At 41.7% G+C, this 20,184-nt stretch overlaps 1 protein-coding gene across 2 annotated transcripts; it reads right to left on the reverse strand.

Annotated features, from left to right (window-relative positions):
* Window positions 1–175: 175 nt before the first annotated feature.
* Window positions 176–12,460, reverse strand: eda (ectodysplasin A). 2 transcript variants are annotated; one of them, XM_080901139.1, is made up of 8 exons: window positions 12,007–12,460; window positions 5,238–5,337; window positions 3,187–3,225; window positions 2,780–2,950; window positions 2,424–2,458; window positions 2,246–2,297; window positions 1,609–1,733; window positions 176–1,266 (listed from the first exon to the last, which is right to left on the reverse strand). In XM_080901139.1, the coding sequence occupies exons 1-8, from the start codon at window positions 12,331–12,333 to the stop codon at window positions 1,003–1,005; spliced, it is 1,113 nt and encodes a 370-aa protein (XP_080757265.1). In that variant the 5' UTR covers window positions 12,334–12,460; the 3' UTR covers window positions 176–1,002. The 2 variants fall into 2 exon arrangements, with proteins under 2 accessions (XP_080757265.1, XP_080757264.1); XM_080901138.1 differs by having other exon boundaries at window positions 1,603–1,733.
* Between the last annotated feature and the right edge of the window lie 7,724 nt (window positions 12,461–20,184).

Here is a 20,184-nt window from a genome sequence, read left to right on the forward strand (position 1 = left end):
GCCACATTTTAATAAAGACAAAGGCCTCGCTCGCAGAGCATCATTTGTTCTTGTCAGTACTCGTGCCAGCTCAGTCCGATATGAAAGAGAAGTTGTAACCTTTTAAATTAATACCACTGGCTGCACAAACACAAGAGACGAATGGTTTAGACAGAAAATGAAACATTTTAATCCATCAATCAACTCCATTTACAAAAGTATATCCCATTTTATATACAGTATGTACAGACATGTATTAACAACTATCATTTCTCTACATGGATTCATTCATAAGGTAACTAAACAATAGCACTGTAACAAAACATATCACTGATATTCTGCAGGGATGTTGTAGTGCAAATGCGCGCAAAATATATAGTGCTGTTGCTCTGTGAACACCTTATAACTCCAGTTTTAGTGGATTTTCTTTACTTTGCATAGATACTTTTATACTTGTGTTGAACATTTGCATCATCTTTCATTTTCTTAAAAATGTTAATATATTCAAATGAATTAAAAAAGGCCAACAAAGCCCCAGAACAAAACATTTCAAATAGCTATTTTAGCTATTTTTAGCGTTTTTTGTTTTTTTGGAGATACAAGATTATCATTCAACAGCACTTAGTATACATCAACACAGTGTCCTTCCTCACTTTAAAGAGAGATCCCGTCTTTGCCGGTACAAAATGGCGACTACAAATAGAAACTTCTCTCTGATGAGAACATTTGGTTCATCGATCTCTGCGCAAAATTAAAGTAAAGGGCAGCAGAAGTTGTCTTATTTGGTTCATTTGAATACAGATATCTGTGAAAGTGAACAAAAGTCACTAAAGGGGCGTCCTCAATTTTTACCAGCCCTCTAAACAGAGGCAAAACATAGGCTTTTAAATTACTGTGTCAATCCCACGTCAGGCAGGATGAACAGGCAGTGCGATTCTGGGCTAACGTGACTGCTGCTTTTTGGTTACGCATCGGGGGGGGGGGGGGGGGGGGGGTTGGGGGTGGGTGCTGGTGACTGTGCAGTTATCCGTTCTGTCCAGCAGATGGAGCCTCTCCAAGTCTGACACTTCCCAGGAAAGTGGTGTGGTTGGTCATATTGATGAGTGTGTACTCATGAGCTATGCGTATATAGATCTTTTGGCCAGCGCGGAGTGGGCTCACACCAGCCGTGTAGCAGGTGTTGAATTTGCGCTGGCCCGTCTCAATGCTGCAAGTACAGCGGAGGAATGGGCTGGAGTCCACCATCACATCATAGCTGGCAATGTCAGTGAAGTTGAGGTAGTACACCTGGTAAATGGGGCGGGGAGGGGGCGGAGGAGGGGGGCATACAAATCACAAGACTTTAAAGTGTGTACGACTCCACATGATAATTTCAGGGGTTATTTAAAGCTGAAACAGCTGCAATATTAAAGAAGCCAGCATGAATATGAGTTATGAAGCTTCACATTTAGCCACAGGGAAAGGGCAAAAGAAATACATCTTACATTAAAAAGGTAACATGTATATGCTTAAACAAAGCAGACAGGTCAACTCTGTCATTCTTGAGCTTAGCTTTAGAACGACTGCCAGCTCTTTTGACTATCAACTGTAAATTTAAAGAGTTACGTCAAGGACCGTACTCACTTCTACCTGACTATATATGAAGTAGACACCGTCCAACAGCACCTCTAGCTGCCCAGTGCGAGAGTGCATTTTAAACACGCGGTGATGGATGGACACCATCTTCCAATTCTTAAGGATGCCTTGAGACAGATCTAAACATGTCACAACAAACACACAAAGAGGGTCAACATAAACTGCTTTCAGCAGAGCTTAACTGCAACCAGAGCTCAGCATTGACACACAGTATAAACCTGCTAATGATGCTTACCTGTGATGTGATGAAGGATAATCAGAATCAGTTAGCATGCAACATGAGTATGAGTTACCATTCCAGATTGTAAAACGGCTATAGGATAACTTTAGGATGTCTATAATCCTACACAGTGCTATGGGTAAAAACTGGCAGTAACATTTACCCTGGATAGAAAATCCTTGGTGAGCACAGAAATACTTAAAAATGACCAAATCTGGCATGCTGGATCTCAAGTATAAACATTCACTGCATGTCAACAATCTACTGTGTTTATATTTTTTCTCTTGTAATTCTGAGGTTTAGCAGGCACGTCTATTAGCACACATCCAGAACTCTGTGTTTAACCAATGGCAGGGATTATGCATGCTTTTTTGTTCTTTGTGACTAAATGAGCGTAGACTGAGCACCCACCTTCTCTGACTTGGATCGTAGTTTCCTGCCCCTGCAAGTGAACCACTGCTGGCTGGAAGACAAAAGATCTCTGGTGACTAATCCAAATTCACGTAAAACAGGAGAACAGCTGTTTCACCAGAAGCTGCGACTGGGAGAAAATTGTATGCAAAATTTTAAAACGGTGACATACTCTTACCTGGAATTCCTTTGTTTTGCCCTTGTCAGGAACCCCTGCAAGAGCAAGAGGGAGACGTGTTCAAATTCTGGCCTCTGCACTGCCGAGGTGAGAGGATGATTAAAAGAAAACAAACTCTGGCATAGTTTAAAGATAGATCATTTCTGCTCCACACAATGTTTGACATCCTGCACCAGAAACTCTCACAGTGCGAGCAATGAGTGAATCAATTTTGACAACTTGAGCCCCATTCTGCTGTGGGAAAGTGTCTGGATACAGGAAATAACTGTAATCTAAGAAAAGGATCTCTCTGCTCGTTTTCAAGCTCTCTGGCTCGAGTATTGCTTATTGAGGAGGATTCGATGCAAGTTATATACCTGCTGGACCTTGAGCGCCTGGTGGTCCTTGTGGCCCAGGAGGTCCTGGAGGCCCTGCAGGTCCCACAACATTGCTTCCTGGAATACCTGGGATTCCAGGGATACCCGGTGGCCCCTGTGGACCTGGGGGACCAGGAGGGCCAGGTGGTCCTGGCACAGGCCTTTTTTTCACTGTGGAGAAAGATGGAATAAACGGTTAGCACTCAAGTTAGTTTTAATTATAAATCACCACAAATCACTAATTTGCCGGCAAGTATTACATTTACATAGATACTGAAAGCTTGTCGCCCACTTTGAGTTAAGGCGGTTTTTGGATGACTTCTCAAGTGCATTTGTAGAAACGTGCAGCAGATAACAGTCAAATGAATGACCATAATAACAGAAACGTATGCCGGATTTTGTCATACCTCTTTTTTTCTCTTTCCTTTTTTCCTTTCCAGTTGATTCTGAAAGAAACCGAAGCAGCGTGATTAAGCTTCAAATGCCCTCTTCAACAATTATCATCTCAAATGACACATCGAGCATCCAGATCATTCCATGTAGGTATCCTAAATAGGCTGAAATAACAGATTGAGATGGTGTGCACTGAACACTAGAGTGGAGGTATGTCAGTCTGTGGTATCTTGTAGTGTAGTAATTTGTAAGTGTGGTTTCACCTCCTCTGTATGAACAAGTGCCTTAAGCATTCACAGGCAGTGGAACTGGAGAAGATCATTAGAGAGATACTTTATCCTGCCAAAATCCTTTTCTTTGAATTAAGCCCAGATGGAGAATGCAGATGAAAGTGTGTGTGTGTGCATGTGTGTGTGCGTGTCTCCTCCTTTACAACCATGTGTATGGATGTGCATGCACGGATGTTGGTGGGGCATCTATGTCAGTGCTTGAAAGCACTCTCAATGTTTGCATCTGCAAGAGGGTGTGTGCGCGCACACGTATATGTGCCGCGCACAGCTGAAGAATCCTTTTCAAAAAGCTGTCTCGGTTGCTCTTGTGTTTACCATGTCATTATAACTACAAAGGCCATTTAACCTTAAACCCTCACAGTTTGAGTCCCCCCTCAAACATATGGCCAGTGTTTCTCCTCTGGCTAAATGACTGGATGCATCCGCATAGATTTCTCTTAACGAGCAGCCCTATCTGGAATCTGGTGCCCGTTAGGAGTGCCGAGGACGCACACACGTGCGCACATGTGCAAACACAGGAGACACACACACACACACACATCTAAGGCTGAGATTACAAAAGCCTTTGTCTGTGCGCTAAGAGCAGAGGAGAGACCTGGGAATGATTAGTGTTTAGAGGCTCGGGACTTTACTGATTTATGTATAAAGTCTCGAAGGTGAGTTTTTTTCTTCTAATTTAAACACAATCACTAAACTTGCCCCCAAGTATTCAGTGTCACGAGACAGACATTGGAATGCCTTGTGATCGTGCTGCACTTGTTGCACTCAGACGTGAAACTTCAAAGGCTTCCCTCCCTTTTCTTTCTCCTTTTTTTTTTAATTTGCATAGTGCAGATTCTAAACAAAAAGAAAAAAAAACAAACTACAAAAGCAAATTCAGACATACCGGCCACATGGTTTACCACGGAGCTATTGATTAGCATAAATCAATTCAGCAGAATTAATGAAAGCTATGCTCACGCATGGTTGCCGGGTTCTCGAAAATGACTCACAAAGTCAGTATGCTTTTTGTCATCTGCTGCGATATTAATGTCACTGATAACACAGCTGGACTCCAAAGTACATAACTGCTTTGCTGACAGCTTCAAACAATAAGAAAAATAAAAAATAATTACTTTAAATTAAAAAAAAAAAAAATTGGTGGACGTAATGTTATTTTTAGTGGAGGGGCAGGGGATTGGGGGGGACCCGGGCTTCGTTGTCTGTTTCAAATTGGTGCAGCCCTCCCAAACTCCTTGTTGTCCTTGTTTGCCATCCAAGTAATAATCAATCCCATTCCATTGAATCTCTCGCTCTATAAACACGGCAACATTATGCGGTGGCGCTGCTTTGTTAAGTAAGCACAAATCAATAAAACATCAATTCCACACACACACACAAAGAAAGAAAGTGAGAAACCATCAGCAAACAGTTTGCAAAATTTAAGACCTCTAAGCCTACCATAAGCCAGTTAATTACACTTAATTGAGTCCTGTTCAAGCAAATGCGTGTTACAGAAAACATTGCTCAACAGTTGACTCGCTAGTTGCCAAGTACATATCCAGAAAACAAACTGATGTAGGTGCAACCAGAGAGCTAAAGTTAGTTTCTTTTTTTAATGATTAATGGAAAATAGATGATGTGCTTGAAAACCCCCCCAACAAAAACAAAAAACAAAACAGAAGACCAACTTAGGAGGCAAAAAACAGTCTTGTGTATCAAGGCGTAAAGATCAAAGAGACAATAGTATTAAAGGATGTCAAATGCTCATAACACACGCAAAAAAAGGGCTGCACCTGTTTCTGGCTCCTTGCCGGGGCTTCTTTTCGCTCGCTGAGTTATGCCCCTGTTATCCTCTGTGCCGTGGAAGTCAGCTTTTCTGTACAGTAACTTCTCCTGGTGGGACACAAAGGAAAATATCATTAAAGACGGAAAATTACGCATGGAAAAAGGTGCCACATCTTTTGAGCACGCTGCGCCTATTGTTACCAGCTGCTGCCACCTTAGATGAATTCGGTGAACCCAACACAAAAGGGCTGAATGCTACAAAGTTTTTGAGAGCGAAACTCTTGCTACAAGTGGCCTTTTCTATTCTTGGGGGGTATAATGTTTGCACAGACACAACTTGGGGCAGTTGAAAAGATGCGAGATTGTCAGCCAGCACATTCACATGCGGCCAAGTCATTGTCTGTCCCATTTGGGCTGTAACGCATCCTGTAACCCAAGTCACTTTTGTCTGAGTTTCTGACGTTTGAGACAGTCACCTGGACACGACTGCTTCTAAAATTCACCTTTTTATACAAAAGGAGGACATGAACTGCGGTTAATCTGAGAGCAATACCCATTCATATGGCACCTGGTCCCAGCCCCATTCAGTGTTGGCATGAATAAGCTACAAAATAAATTGTCAAAGGAAAAGGATCTGATGTAGCTGGTCTGGTCTGAGCTCATCCCTAAAAACAGGGGAAGTTGCACTACAGCGGCGGATTGTTCCCATGGGCAAGTGAGCGGCGGGACAAACCGCACGTTTGTTCATCTGGGACTGGTTCTGGTCGACCTACATTCACATGAACTCGGTAGGACGCACTGACCCGACTGTAAGACATTCGAGACGTGTCTGGTGCTGACAAGGCAATGTTTCGTGCTAAGGATTTAGAGTTTAAAATATGGATTGCTCCAAGTCGCTTTCTGTTTGAACAGCCAGTTTGTGATCACATCTTTGGAGGATTCCCAGAAAACAAAAAACAACAACAAAAAAACCAAAAAAACCCCCCCCCCAAAAAAAAAAAAAACTCAAAAACTGGCACTGAAAACACAAACGAGACCACCCAAAGCCAACTCTTTTCATCAGGCCTCGCAGTAAATGAGACAGCTTTTTGGTCACACTTTGGGGTGTCAGCATAAATAAAAAGTAATAGCCCGAGACATTAAGGCCCTCCATTGCTGACAACCAGACAGCTTGTAGAGAGCTGGACATCTGCTCGGTGTTTGGATAACTGACATCTACCAAAGCAGTGACGCATGCGGCACCTTAGCACGGATCAAAAGATAATAAATAACCACGTATCGGCTCGCCTTACTGCTTAGAAACAAAGCAGACAAGCTTACCGACAGACACTTTGGCCTTCCTTGGGGGGCCTACCCCAGTAGTGCCCAGGATGATATATTCCCTGTTTCCATCTGTGACACTCGAGTAAACATCGTTATTAAGTCGCGATGACAAGTAAGCTCCTTCTCCTGAAAGCAGCGTGAACTCCCAGGGTCTTTTTGTGGGCCTTTACAAGGCGGAGCCGCTGCAAAACACGAAAAGAAGTTATGGTTCGAATTTCTTCTATACCTCGTCTCAGATGTGGGAACCCTCCCTTTTTCCCCCCCTCTGGATGGGGGATGAGATGTATCATGTCAAACACCTGACACCGACTGTGTTAGGCAAGTTCGACGCAGTTAGCGTCTACATCCCTGACCAGCTGCCAGCTGTGTCTGACCTTACGAGCACGGGAATTCCAGCTTGATGGAGGACTGTGTGTTGGAACAGATTATCGGCGCGCAGACCTCCAGATGTTCCTGCGAGCGGCAACGTTTGCTGTTCATTTGGTGCGCAGGTGCCTCCACATCTCCTCTCCAGCTGTTGGCATACCGGGGGGGGGGGCTAGCTTTTACCTCTCAAAGGATTTGTGGTGTATATTCAGCCATATGGCGTTACACTTTCTTCTGTTCTGACAGCCAAACACGATTCAACAGCCAATTTCTGGCCCGAGATTAAGCCCCTGCAGAACGACAGAAGACAAACAAGCAGTCTACGGGGCTACTACCAAACTGGTGCGCATCGTACTTTAGATGAAGGCAACAAAGTGATTTTTTTTTCTTCTTCTCCTTCCATTATATGACTATGAGAAATGGTTTTTCGCCCTTTTTTGCTTCATTTCACTTCATTACAACATTTACAGCCTTCGTACCCTTCAAAGGCACGCAGAGTTACAGTAAATCAGGATGACAATGTGTTGGTATGTATGCCAAGTGCCAACTATTGAGTAAACCATTCTTTTTCAGTGCATGGGGAGAAAAAAATGCTATTAATTAGAGGGCTTTCAAATCTTCAAAGAGTGGGGGTTGCTGTTGCGCGCAGATTCCCTGTTGCTTCGTGAGGATATGACTAAAATTCAATCACCCCAGGGATGTGTAATTTTGGGATAACAAGACTCCTTTTTTTGCCTTATTAACACTTACTATTACAAACTGCATATATTCTTACCAGTTAGCCTCAAAAGGTCCTTGACATTTGCAGCATTTCAAGTGTAATGCAAGAAATAAAATGCTGCAGGTCTCCAGTAGCATTTTTTACTCACAGTTTTCCACAAATACAGACTTTCTGGCTGCAGCATTGTCTGTAAATCTTGCAAAGTCAATAACAGTTAGTGGCCGCTAAGTTGTAGTTGAAAATTTGATGTTGCAAAGCTTGAGACGGTGAAACTGAGGGCTGTTTGGGTGTGGTTGCGATTTACATGCCCATCACTGGCTGAATGGGCATTACCAAGTTCAGTGGCATGCATACTCCTGAGAGCTGATTACACCTAATATTCCTGTGATGTGCACTCCTGGGTCCGACAGCGACTTTGCGTTTTCTTCTTAAATATCACTTAAAGAAAAGGATCCTCCCCATAGCCCGTATCAGAGCCCGCTCTTTGAAAGGCCATGTGTTTTTAACCATAACTTGGGTAATTTAATAACGCTATGCATAGATTGTCATCTGAAAATCTGTGGAGCTCAACCTAAGGGAAATGTAGCCTGTCAGCAGCCAATCACTTTTCAAATTGTTGCAACACTCGCTGGCAAACCTACTCCTTGTTGAGTGCTGAGAAGGCCTTGAGAATTTATTATTATGGTGGATGTTTGCAACTCTGGACTCAATCTTTACTGGGCGTCTACGCCATCTGTCTGTCAAGACGATTCAAGCTTATACGGAGCAAACGCTCGCAGCCTCGCCATTTCTGATGTTTCTGCTCTCACGACTTGTGCTTTTATGTCTGCGCTGATTGATCCCTGATATGTCGACCTGCTCTCAGCGCATGTACGATACTGCTGTTTTAACCAATTATGCAGCGGTCACAATTAAAGTAGATGTGGGTGACAGCCCACCCGGGCGCCCCAGAGCTTGTACGCTGCTGAGGACTTTGCGTCCCATCAAACTGACTTTTTTAATAGCCGTTAACTAGACTCCAGATGTTTTAGCATCTGTTCTTCGGGGGGACTTTAAAGGCATACATCAGAGAGGAAAATTATTTCATATAATAGCTATAAGAAAAGTGTTAGGCTCAAGAGTAAAACGCTCTCTGAGCTTACATTTTGAAATGTTTCTGTGGACGTTTATTACATTTCACTCGCTGCTGTAAGGTGAACGAGGGTCAGGCTGACTGAGGGAGACACTTGCTCTCGCTCGCCTTACATCACATTTGTGGCACAGATTTTAGCGCCCCCCCCCCACACACACACACACACACACACACACACACACACACACACACCTGGGAAGGGGATTTTTTACTGTTGGGAACTATGCGGGGTCTGCTGGACAGCTGGGATTTACTGCCTTGCTCACGGGCATACCCACTGCGACTGGTGAGGTGACGACTGTTTGTTCACTTTGTGGGCCCAGATCATAAATGAACAGATCATCGACTCATTAAGAAGCAGCTAGAAAGATCTGAAAAAAGTGAGAGCTTTTAAATTAGTGCTCAAAATTTAACTGTTTCCAAAGAAACTAAATGAATTTCTGTTACCAAACATTTCATATTTCCACTTGTGGTTTGACTGCATAGTTTAGATCTCTTAAGACCTATAAACAGTGCCAGCTTTGTCTGCAAAACAATATTGTTTCCAATACTGTGCTTACATCTGAGAAAATGAAGATTATAAAATTTTTTTTTTTTGTAAAACATCCAAGGAGACACAAATGGTCCCACACAGAGTCTGAACTCAGTTTGATAGCTTTTGGTTATTTTCTTTTTTCGCCTCGCATCACCTCACGGGCCTTTCCTCCCCTGTTCAGGGAGAGATTCTGGAAACCGATTACACACTTGTAGTATCACGGCTTGTACAGCCAAGATTCTTATCTGGAAGTTTTAGCCACGATCATGACCTTCAGATCAGGTGTGCATCTGCAAAAAGAAACTGCAAAGAGAAGGCCAAGCCTCAGTAATAACTCTACTTGTGTTTTCTTTCAGTGGAAAAAATGACAAGTGTTGGCAAGATTAAACATTCAAGAAACAAAAAAACTAACTTAAGAGTAGAAGGAAAAAGAAAAGAATAAATATATTTATATCATTTAAAACTAGTTTAGTGCTAAGACAGCTGATTTTCACTTCAAACAACTTTATTCTTCCTTGATATCATGACTTCAACTAACCAAAAAAAATTTAAAAAATAAAATCATCTTTTCATTAATTCATTGTGGCAAAATTTGCTCCTGACACAACAACTGCAGTGGGACCTATCAGAAAGACTCTCTGTCGCTATCCCACAGGTGTGTAGCTGACATCAACATTAAGGCTGACTTCAAAGACAGGTGTGGTTATGCTCATATGTATGAAGTATTACGTACTAACGCCGCAACCACTCTGTACCTGGGCGTCACGGTTGGTGTGATGCCAATGCGTTGGCGCTCTCTAGTTTTGTTTGACACTGACCAGCCCTGCTGAATGGCCGGATGTTAAGGTTGCTTTTACATGCCGACAGACCACACCGCTTGGGTTTTTCAAGACACAATTCGACCACAAAACAGGTCCATCTGAACGGAGGCTGCAGCACTGCACTTACGTGACAACAGAGCCTCGCTGTATCATATATGCTGTTGGAAAGCTGGCCTGTGTTGGTATGGACCTGACGTTACTGTACTTTGCTTTAGCTTTCTCAAGGCATCTCATGTTTTTGGTTATACTTGTCTGTATATACCTGGCCATCACGTGAAATTTCCCCAATGCTCCTGAAGTGCCTTTGATGAAGAGCTGTGTGAAAAATCCAATAAACAATTTTAACCCCCCCCCCCCCCAAAAAAAGAAGAAGAAGAAAGATCCTTCAAAGGAAATGCCAGAAAAGCTAACAAGTGTGGCTGCTGCGTCTAAATGCCACATGCTCCTGTTTCTCCAACTATGTAAACTGTGGGATGTGTAATCAGAGTTGTTTAATGCAGACATCTGGCAAGGACAGCATCACAGCACTGTTAAATATTTACAGCTGGGCCACAGTCTTTCACCTCATGAAGCGTCACCATCTGGGCCAAATACCAGGCCCATCTCACTCGGCTTTAACTGGAGGAAACCACTACTATCTAAAATAAGCTTAGCAAAGAGGACACACAGAGGACTAAATTAATAGGCTGAGCTCATGAAAGGAAAATGTTAACGGAGCAAATCCAAATATGAGCAATGGATCTCATTAATCTTTCCTACTGAGGAATAAATGCGCCCATCCTGGATAACTTGAATTCCTCTGGGTGGTTATCCAGCTGACAGCTCTGCACAACTAAATGTCCAGCCAATGCCCCCCCCACACACAGAATATAATTTTCTCTGTTAAAAGGTTACACAACTGCTGACATATGAGCTAATTGAGCAAGCAATGCAAAGTTGAGAGGTGCACTCGGGCCTTTTGTGCTGATGAAATTAGGGAGGTAGTGTGTGTGTGTGTGTGTGTGTGTGGTGGTGTTGTGGTGGTCTTAGTGGTTAGTGGGTTGTTGCCAAAAGCCACAGACAACACAAATGACCGTTCAGTCAGCCCTGCTGCCAAGGAAGAAAACACACAAGAAGTGGGGCTGGCTTTGCTCCAAGTACCAAGTACCCTCATCTAAAGTCCTGATGAATTTACATCAGCCCTTGGGCTTTGCACCTGCTGGTGATCCAGTTAATTTTCTGTCCACCTGCTCCAGCACATAGCCTGACCTGCCTCTGCGATTCCAGCTGGGCAGGTTGCCTAAGTTCTGAGTACTGGACTTCTGTCTGCTCTGGGACCGAGTCAAATTGGGTTAAAATGTGGTTTTACTTAATAAATAATTCGCCCATTATATTAATCAATGAGTTTACTGAAAGTTATTTTCCCCCCACAATAAATAAATGAAAGAAAGGATTTTCTTTACTCAACAAAGGCAAAAATCGGAACCACAACTGCCCTAATTCTTGTTCAACTTATGCCCACCCTGGATGTGTTTACCTGAACCAGAGACACTGGCTAGGTGACAAGATTTAAAGCCTACACCTTTTAGCGCGTCTCAGTCCAGAAAGGCGGAATGACGCACACGGGGGCGCAAATCCATCCTTTCAAAAACAAAAACCCCAAAAAACATACTTGTCTGGAAACTGAGCTGATAAAACGCCGTGACAGGCTACTGTAAAAGAAGTTGCCCAGAAACATGCCGTAACAGCGCAGACACAAAACCTGACACCGTGATACCGGGAACAGGAGGACCGAGCGGAGGTGAATGAACACGAACAGCCTCCGCGTGAGGAATGACAACAATGTCGCCTTAAAGAAGCTCCGGTGTCTCTTCATTAAGTCTTTGTTTTTTTTTTTTACCTCACGACTCTCTCCTCCGCGGCTGCTGCCGGAGTCCAGTCGGACTGGGTGGCTGAGCGAGAGCACCTCCGCCGGGTCAGCCAGGTCACTCCCCGCCAGTGTCATCACTGAGTCCCGCTTCTGGTGAATAATTTCCCTTTTGACCTGGGACCGAAGGTCCAAATAGCAGACGAGGGTGACAGCGTGAAGGGTCAGCGACAGCAGGAATAATCCCAGGAACACAACGCTGCTGCTCCGACTCCTGCACTTCTTGCTGCACGTGCACGGAGCCGCTATGGGCATCACTTTGTCCGGGAAATCCTCCGCGGATGAACCATCGCGTGCCATTATCGGACGGAGGGGCGAGTCATATGCTCCTTATCTCGGCATAATCGGCTCGTCTGTCTCGCGCGGGCCGCGGCTATTCATTTACATGGAGACTCATAGGTGCAGCTGCAGCAGGTCGGTGCAAACTTCTCGGAGTATCTGTAGTAACAATGGAAACCCGCCCACCTCTCCTGTGATTGGTCCGGCGCAATTAGCAGCCCAGAGGTTGGGGGGGGATGCAGTAGGTGCAGTGGTTGAGCGACACCCGATGGAGAGAAGGAGCTACTGCAACGCCTCTGAGACAAAGATGTGAGAATTTCTTCCCCCGCTCTTTTCTTATGTTTGTTGTTCAGTGTTGTGTGATTATTTCATGGACTTCTTTCAGTGATTTATTATATCTTACCCGAGTGTGAATAGGAAAAGGGGGGTTGTCACCGGTGTAATGTATAATGTTTATATGTGTGCTTTTTTAAAAATGTGTTTTAGGGGTTTGGACATGCAATTTTTCACTGGCCTGCTTTGTTTGGCACTTGGTTTTGTTATGTGGGTGGCACATGAAGTGGTGGTCCTGTGTGAAGAACTGATTCAGAAAATACTGCCCGGTATTGTTATTGAAAGAGAACAAGCGGTTGATGGTTACACTGCAATCATCAAAGAGTGGAAAAGTAGTACAAATTATGTTCTTAAACATTCTACAAATTATCTGATTATAGGTTAGTGCATCTGAACTCTGTCAGGCTCAACATTATGATAGTGGGCCTGGAAGGGAGTCGGTGTCACGGTGAGGTCAGCGTCACTTTGTGTACAACACCATCAAATAATCTAAACATGTGTCATTCGGCTGGATCCAGGGAACGGTTTGACATTTGTGTTACAAAAATGCCCGCTGAGAACAATGCTTTAACTAGGCTGAATGTGGGCTTTGTGGTTTGCACATTTTCAAAATCCAAACTCGACACTTTGATCTCCAAGAACCAGAGGTAGCCTGTGAATCTGGCCGTCTTCGGGCCCCAGGATGATGAAACCTAAGCAGGGCAGAGACTCGGAGGGCTGATAGATCACCTCGTTAGATTAGTTTTCCGGGCAACTGCTGCCAAACATCTGTCTTTATTTCACTGGGGCAAACCCTGACATTTGTGTGCACTTGACCTATATGGAGGTAAACATTTTCAGGCTGGGAGACTCATACTAGGTCTCACTCGATATTACAGGCTAAATAATGATGAAAAGTGGCTTTTGGAATTTCAATGAATGGTATTTCATCACTGTGTACTCTCTCTATATATATTACTGTGAAGTTTACCACTGTACAAATATAAGAATCTGTTATTGTATTTCTTTTGGTTCAGCCAATTCCCACTGCCACTATATCATCACGTTTCCCCCCCCATGCACAATTAGTTTCCTTTCACCAGCTCATCTAGAGGAGAAAAAAAAGTGATTCTAGTCAGCTGCCACTGAAGGGCAGCATTGCCAAGCCATAAATCAATAACGCTGCATTCCAGTGCCCTCATAAAGTTGAACTAAAAAAAACAAAACAAGAAACAAACAAACAAAAAAAACCCAGCGCCATGCAAGTTGCATATTAACATGTAAATACATCTTGCATAGCCTCATATAGCATCTCTGAGATTGTGTCCTCAGCATCATCCCCTTTCTCTCCTGAGAAGTCATTTCCTCATTGTTAGCATACGATAGTGAAATTGAAGAGAGAAAGATTTTCAAAGTAACCCTCATAGGAGCTGTGACTGAGGGCTCAGCCTAAGCACGTTTGCCACGCTTCTCATCCAAGCAGCACGCACAATGACTTTTAGAAGCAGATGATTTAGGACTGGAATAGTTAAGGGCACGCACTTCCTGTATTTTCAGACAAATGGTCACATTTTAAAATGTTTTTTTATTCTATATAAATGTATATGAAGGATTCCCCTAGGTTATTTATTGCATTATTTAAAAACTAAACAAAAAAACTTATTTGCTTTTGAGGAGGCCTTAGCTAAAGGTCAAACTCAACTCAATGCGCCTATCTTCTATCCCCTGCCTTGTTTCAGACAACACAACTCAACATTAAAGCCTGTGACAAATGAAACCAGTTTTATCGTGATTGGGTTTTTTGGCATTGAAAAGAGCAGGAGTAATTCGTATAACGTCCCCCGGGCTTCAATGCGGCATTCATAAATGGTGTGCCACTCTATCCTCTCTGAGCTTATAACAAGATTTAGAGGCTTTCCCTGCCAGATGATAGAGTTTTACAGAAGGAATAGGCGCTCTTATATTTTGCCACGGAGAGTTGAGCAGTTGGGCTGTGGCTCTGGGAGGCTGCTGGAAGATGCTCTTGGCTGAAGAGTTCCTCTCTAGTCCTCTGATAAGAACGCAAATTCAAATCAACTTTCATTTGCTATTAGGAGGACTCAAATTTGAGCTAAAACGATTCAAACCCAGCAGTATAATGCCACTACACGCGTAAATTGTTTTGGACCTCTGCACCACGTACATCACCTTCTCAGGAAGGACTTGCTGTTTCTGCACATTGAATTGGAGAGGTGTAACCTTGACTAATTGATATACTGTGACATTTGATTTCCTACCTATAAATCTCCAGTAAATTGGACCATCTCTGCCATTTCCCCGGACAATGATTCATCCACTCGCATTGTGGGTGTCTATCTTAAGAGTCCTTATCAAGATTGGAGCTCTCTCTCTCTCTCCTGCTCTCTGGTCTTTTTGTACTGTGCTGCTTTTGTTCCTTTACCTTTCTCTCTTTTTCCTTTTCTTTCTGTTTGCTGACTGCTGTGTGCAGTTCAGTACCAATCCGGTGTGAGTAACTTAATTGATTTTTTTTTTTATTCCACAAAGAATCGCTTGAGTTTAGTGGCCTTTTTAGCATGCAAAATGCTGTTTTGTGTCTTTTCTGAAGGCAATGGTGTTCAGGGGAAACAATGCTATTTGGACTTATTCATTAACAGGACTTGTTTTTTTATTGTTTCGTAGCATTTCACCTTTATTAAATGTGGACAGAGTAGATAAAGACAGGAAACACAGACTGAGAAAGGAGAGTATGGCATGCAACAAAGGACATATACAGCAAAGTAGTAGTATTAACAGAAATTCACTAACTCTTTTAATAGATATTTATTACATATGAAGTAATCCAGACAACAACAACAACAACAAAAAAAACCCATAAACTGTACAGTAAAAGCTATCACATTAAAATCTAAAAACATTCTAAAAATGCTGCACTCTCCCTAAAAATAGACTTTTACAAATAAAAAATGAAGATTAGGATATGCAATCCAACTCTCCTAGAATATTAAATTATTAGAAATTCTTATACATTAACCAATCATCATTGGTTGATTAGTCTTTTTATAGCAATTCATGTTGTAGTTTTATATGCTGTTTGATATCAAACATGATCTTAAACAGTATTTTTGAAAAAGAAGATGAGAACAGCATAAAAAGAAACTATTTAAAAAATACTTCATATAATCTATGTACACTACTGTGCAAAAGTATTGAGTCACCCCCCGTTTCTTTATATTTTGCTTCAGAGGATTTTTAATCTTTAGTGGTATTGAGGAATAGTTCAGTGGCAAAAGTTTGTTTTGTCTTTTTTTGACATTTCCACTCATTTTTAGTCCAGTCCTTGTATCTGACCATTTTCAGATAAATGTTTTTTAAACTACATAACACAGAATCATGAATCATTAAGCATAAAAGAGGCACATAATGTAAGGAATGAGCCAGTGGTGTGTCTAACCTTGCCAGAAAACTTATCAAATAACCAATTTTAACCTCCTAGGACCTGACGTCCACATATGTGGACATCACATTTTGGGTTATTTAGACTAAAATACTCAATTTTGTTCTACATGGGCCTGATATCCACTTACGAGGACATTATACTGCCACTGTTCTATCAAAATTTCAAACGAATATCCTCATATGTGGCTCTTATTTTTCTTAAAAACAAAATAAGGTAAAAAAAAAAAAAATCAGGTAATTCTTTGTTTTTACATTCATCGGGCCCCAATATGCCCAAATATAAAGAGAAATTAAAAATGCATGTCGTGGAAGAGTTCGGGTCTTAGGAGGTTAAATGGTATCTTTAGATACTTTCTAACTAGCAGCCTTTCTCAAAATATTATTGTTTTTGTACAAATTTCTTTAGTTGAATCCATGAAAAATACCAGTTTCACAGGTATAAAATAGTATTTTTGCACCAACAAGGTGATGCTCGAAGAACTAAAAACTATCTTTAAAAAGGAAACTGGACCAATGGACTGGACCAAATGAAGAATTATCAGCACTATAAAACTATATAAATGATCTATAAAACATATATTTAAGAAAAGGAAAAATCCAGCAAAACCCTGACACAAGACTAAGAATGCCTCTGACCATTAAGGTGATCCAACTGCTGTTCACCAAAATCTCATCAGAATTGGTCTCAGTGGAAGGGTGGCTGTCAAGAAGCCATTCATAATGAAGGAAAGCAAGGAGAAAAGGTTGAGGTATGCCAAATTACACAAGAACTGGACTGGGAAAATCAGTATCAACGAGTCTTATGGAATCCAAAGGAGGTCAGAAAAGAGACACAACATGAGGGTCTAGATTCATCTGTAAAACACGTTGGAGGCTCATGGTCATGGTTTCCAAATCGATTGAATTATGAGCACAATAATATTTTGATCCACCATTCAGTACCATCTGGAAAGTGTCTTATAGGCAGTGGCTTCATTTTCCAGCATGACAACGATCCCTAATACATTACCAGTGCAATGAAAGCATACTTGGATAGAAAAATGTTTAGTGCATCACTAGGGATACATGGATTGGCCTCCCCAGAGGTTGCACCTCAACATTAATGAAGCAGTGTGGGATCATCTTGAGAGAAAACTGACCAGAAGTCAAAGAAGAGCTTTGAATGTCCTTCAAGAAGCCTGGAAAACTATTCCTGAAGATTACTTAAGAAAGTTCAGCCTGTGTTGAAGAATAAACACAGTCATATCAAATTATTGACTTTTAAGCTTGTTAGAATTCTACAAACTCTTTCCTAGCAAAAGACAAAGAAATGAGTGGTGGCTCAAGACTTGCACAATACTGTAGTTTATAGCTCTCATTTATTTCTTTGGACACTTAAAGGGAAGTAGAGCAAGCTGTGAACACAAGGCTGACACATTAAAAAGTTCACCATTCGAATTCATTAGGAATCCTGTTTCTTTCCAGCTTAGCTCAAGTTTTCATCTCTCCCAATGGAATTATCTGGCTCTTTCGCCCCTCAGTGCTCCACTATGTTCACTCACTAACTTTATTTCTCTGCCATTTGGAAAGTGTCACAGAGTGTGTTTCTCAGAGTTTTTTCACACAGACACACACACAGACACACTGCTGCAAGAAACAACTCAACATTAAAGTTGCGTCCAATAACACTAAAGCATTTTGTTGAAAGGTACTAAGTATGCCTTATTGTTGACCCATATACATAATAAAGGAAATAAACACAAATGTAAAGCTCTATGCTCTTTCTCTGCATTTCTAAAGATTACATGATCACAAAGTGGAAGTTTAAATCACATTGGAATTTTGTCACCTGAAATGTATGTACATTTTTTATGGAATTTGTGTGCTTAAAAGCAACTTTTGGCTATAAGTGTTGTTGTTTAAGGAGTAACTGCTCAAAAAATGAAAGGAACACTTTGAAAACACATCAGATTTCAGTGGGGAAAAATCATGCTGGATATCTATAATGATAAGGACTGGGTAATGTGCTAGTAATGACATGATGCCACATCATTTGATGGAAATGAAAATGATCAACCTACAAGGGGCTGAATTCAAAAACACCCTAGAAATCAAAGTGGGGCATTTGATCAGTGAGAAAATGAATGGTGTCTTGGGGCATCTGCTTGCAGATCTGAACCAGGGCATCACTGAACTCCTGGACAGTCTGAGGTGCAACCTGGCAGCGCTGGACTGACTGAAGAATAATGCCCCAGAGGTGTTTTATTAGATTTAGGTCAGGCGAACCGGGGGGACAGTCAGTGGCACCGATTTCTTTATCCTCCAGGAACTGCCTGCATACTCTCATCACATGAAACCGGACATTGTCGTGCACCAGGAGTGACTCAGGACCCACCGCACCAGCGTAGGGTCTGACAATGCATCCCAGGATTTCATGTGCAACCTCTGTATGCTTGTTTCACTAAACACTAAAGCAGTTAAAACTTTTTAACATTTCAATATCCCAGAATAGTAATTGACTTGATGTACTCTGATCAGAAAGAGCTCTTGTAATTTTTTGAACAGCATATTAAAATGTGATGTTTTGATAAAAAAAGATGAAAAGGTCAGCCCTCTTTGAGTATCCTGTTGTGTTAGTATAGTGTTAGTATATTGTTATTATTAAAAAAACTGAAGATCAGCTTAACATGCAGCATGCTCATGTCACATTAAGTGCAGAGTGGAAGATGCTCCGGTGTTTATTTATAACTATTTTATGGACATGAAAATAGAGTGTACGATTTAACACAACTGTTCACTTTTTAATGTAATCAATAATTAACAAGGCAACATGTTTAACATGTTTGTTAGTTATTAGGAGTGTATGGCTAATACTGTCATCTACAGTCGCCTCTAAATATCAATAAAGTTCACCAAATGGTAGTTAGCTTTTACCTGTTTTTTTTCCTGTAGGTATTGTGGTACGTTTATCAGAGCCCTTTTATCCCTAAACAGTCATACATTTGATAGTTGTAGACCTGAAAAAAAAAGCAAAAGTTACTGTTTTCTCTGTGACTTTTCTTTGTCAGTCTCTCGCACTCTTTTTTCATTCTTGCTTCAGTTCATTGGGGTCTGTGGGTATTCATTTATGCGCAGCTTTGTTAAGATTCTCTCACAGCCTGTCAGTGGGGTTGGAATCTGGACTTTGCCTGGGCCATTGCAGCACCGTGATTATTTCCTATTTCAGTTATTCTGTCGTAGTTTTACTGCTGTGCTTGAGATAACTGGCCTCACATTTGACTCTAGAATACTTTGATATACAGAGGAGTTCATGGTCAACTCAATGTTTGCAAAGTGCCCAGGTCCTGTGGCTGCAAAACAAGCTCACATAATTGCTACTCCACCACCGTGCTTGGCAGTTAGTATGCGGTGTTTGCTCTGATATGCAGTGTTTGGCATTGTGCATTATGGCCAAACAAACCTAAGTGTGCTGCCATATTCTGTTAGAGAGCAGAGCTGAATGTTTTTGGATTTTCAAACTTTAACACTTCACATGCTAACCGAAGCCTGTAGAGTTAAAAATATACCTTTTGTTTTTTGTTTTTTTGTCTTTTTCTGACCTTGAGCGGAATTTGCCAGGACGCCCACTCCTGCGATGATTGGCAGCTGCGCTGAATGTTTCTTCTTGTGCATAATTTTTCTCACTATAGAATGATGGACTTCAAATCATTTAGAAACAGCCTTATAACCTTTCCTAGATTGATGGGTAGCAACAATTGCTTAGCATCATTGCTGATGTCTTTCTCCCTTGGCATTGTTCCTTGGCAACACACGCTGAACACGCTAAACCAGCAAACTTTGATTTGATTAGCAGCACCTGGCTGCTACTTACCCTCGTAACTCCTATGAAAGCGGTATGGATGCATTTTTTCACACATCCCTTCTGCATTCTGGCCTAATTTTTGTGAAATCAATCAATGACACTGTAATATGTTTTGTTATTTATCTGAGGTTGTGTTTACCTAATTTTAAGACCTGCTAAGTACTAGATAATGTTTTCTTATGTCCTGATACATAGAACCTTAAAATGTAAAAAGGGTCTACTTTCTTTCAATTCTAAGCTTTTTGAAGTATACTGAATGCATT

Source organism: Rhamphochromis sp. 'chilingali' (assembly GCF_963969265.1).
Source record: "Rhamphochromis sp. 'chilingali' genome assembly, chromosome: 13".
Classification (NCBI taxonomy): domain Eukaryota; kingdom Metazoa; phylum Chordata; class Actinopteri; order Cichliformes; family Cichlidae; genus Rhamphochromis; species Rhamphochromis sp. 'chilingali'.

Coding starts and splice junctions, on each gene's coding strand:
- eda (XM_080901138.1), bottom strand. CDS start 12,333: ATGGCACGCGATGGTTCATCCGCGGAGGATTTCCCGGACAAAGTGATG. Junction 5,338..12,006: donor GCGGAGGAGAGAGTCGTGAG/GTAAAAAAAAAA, acceptor GTGTCCCACCAG/GAGAAGTTACTGTACAGAAA. Junction 3,226..5,237: donor CGGCAAGGAGCCAGAAACAG/GTGCAGCCCTTT, acceptor GGTTTCTTTCAG/AATCAACTGGAAAGGAAAAA.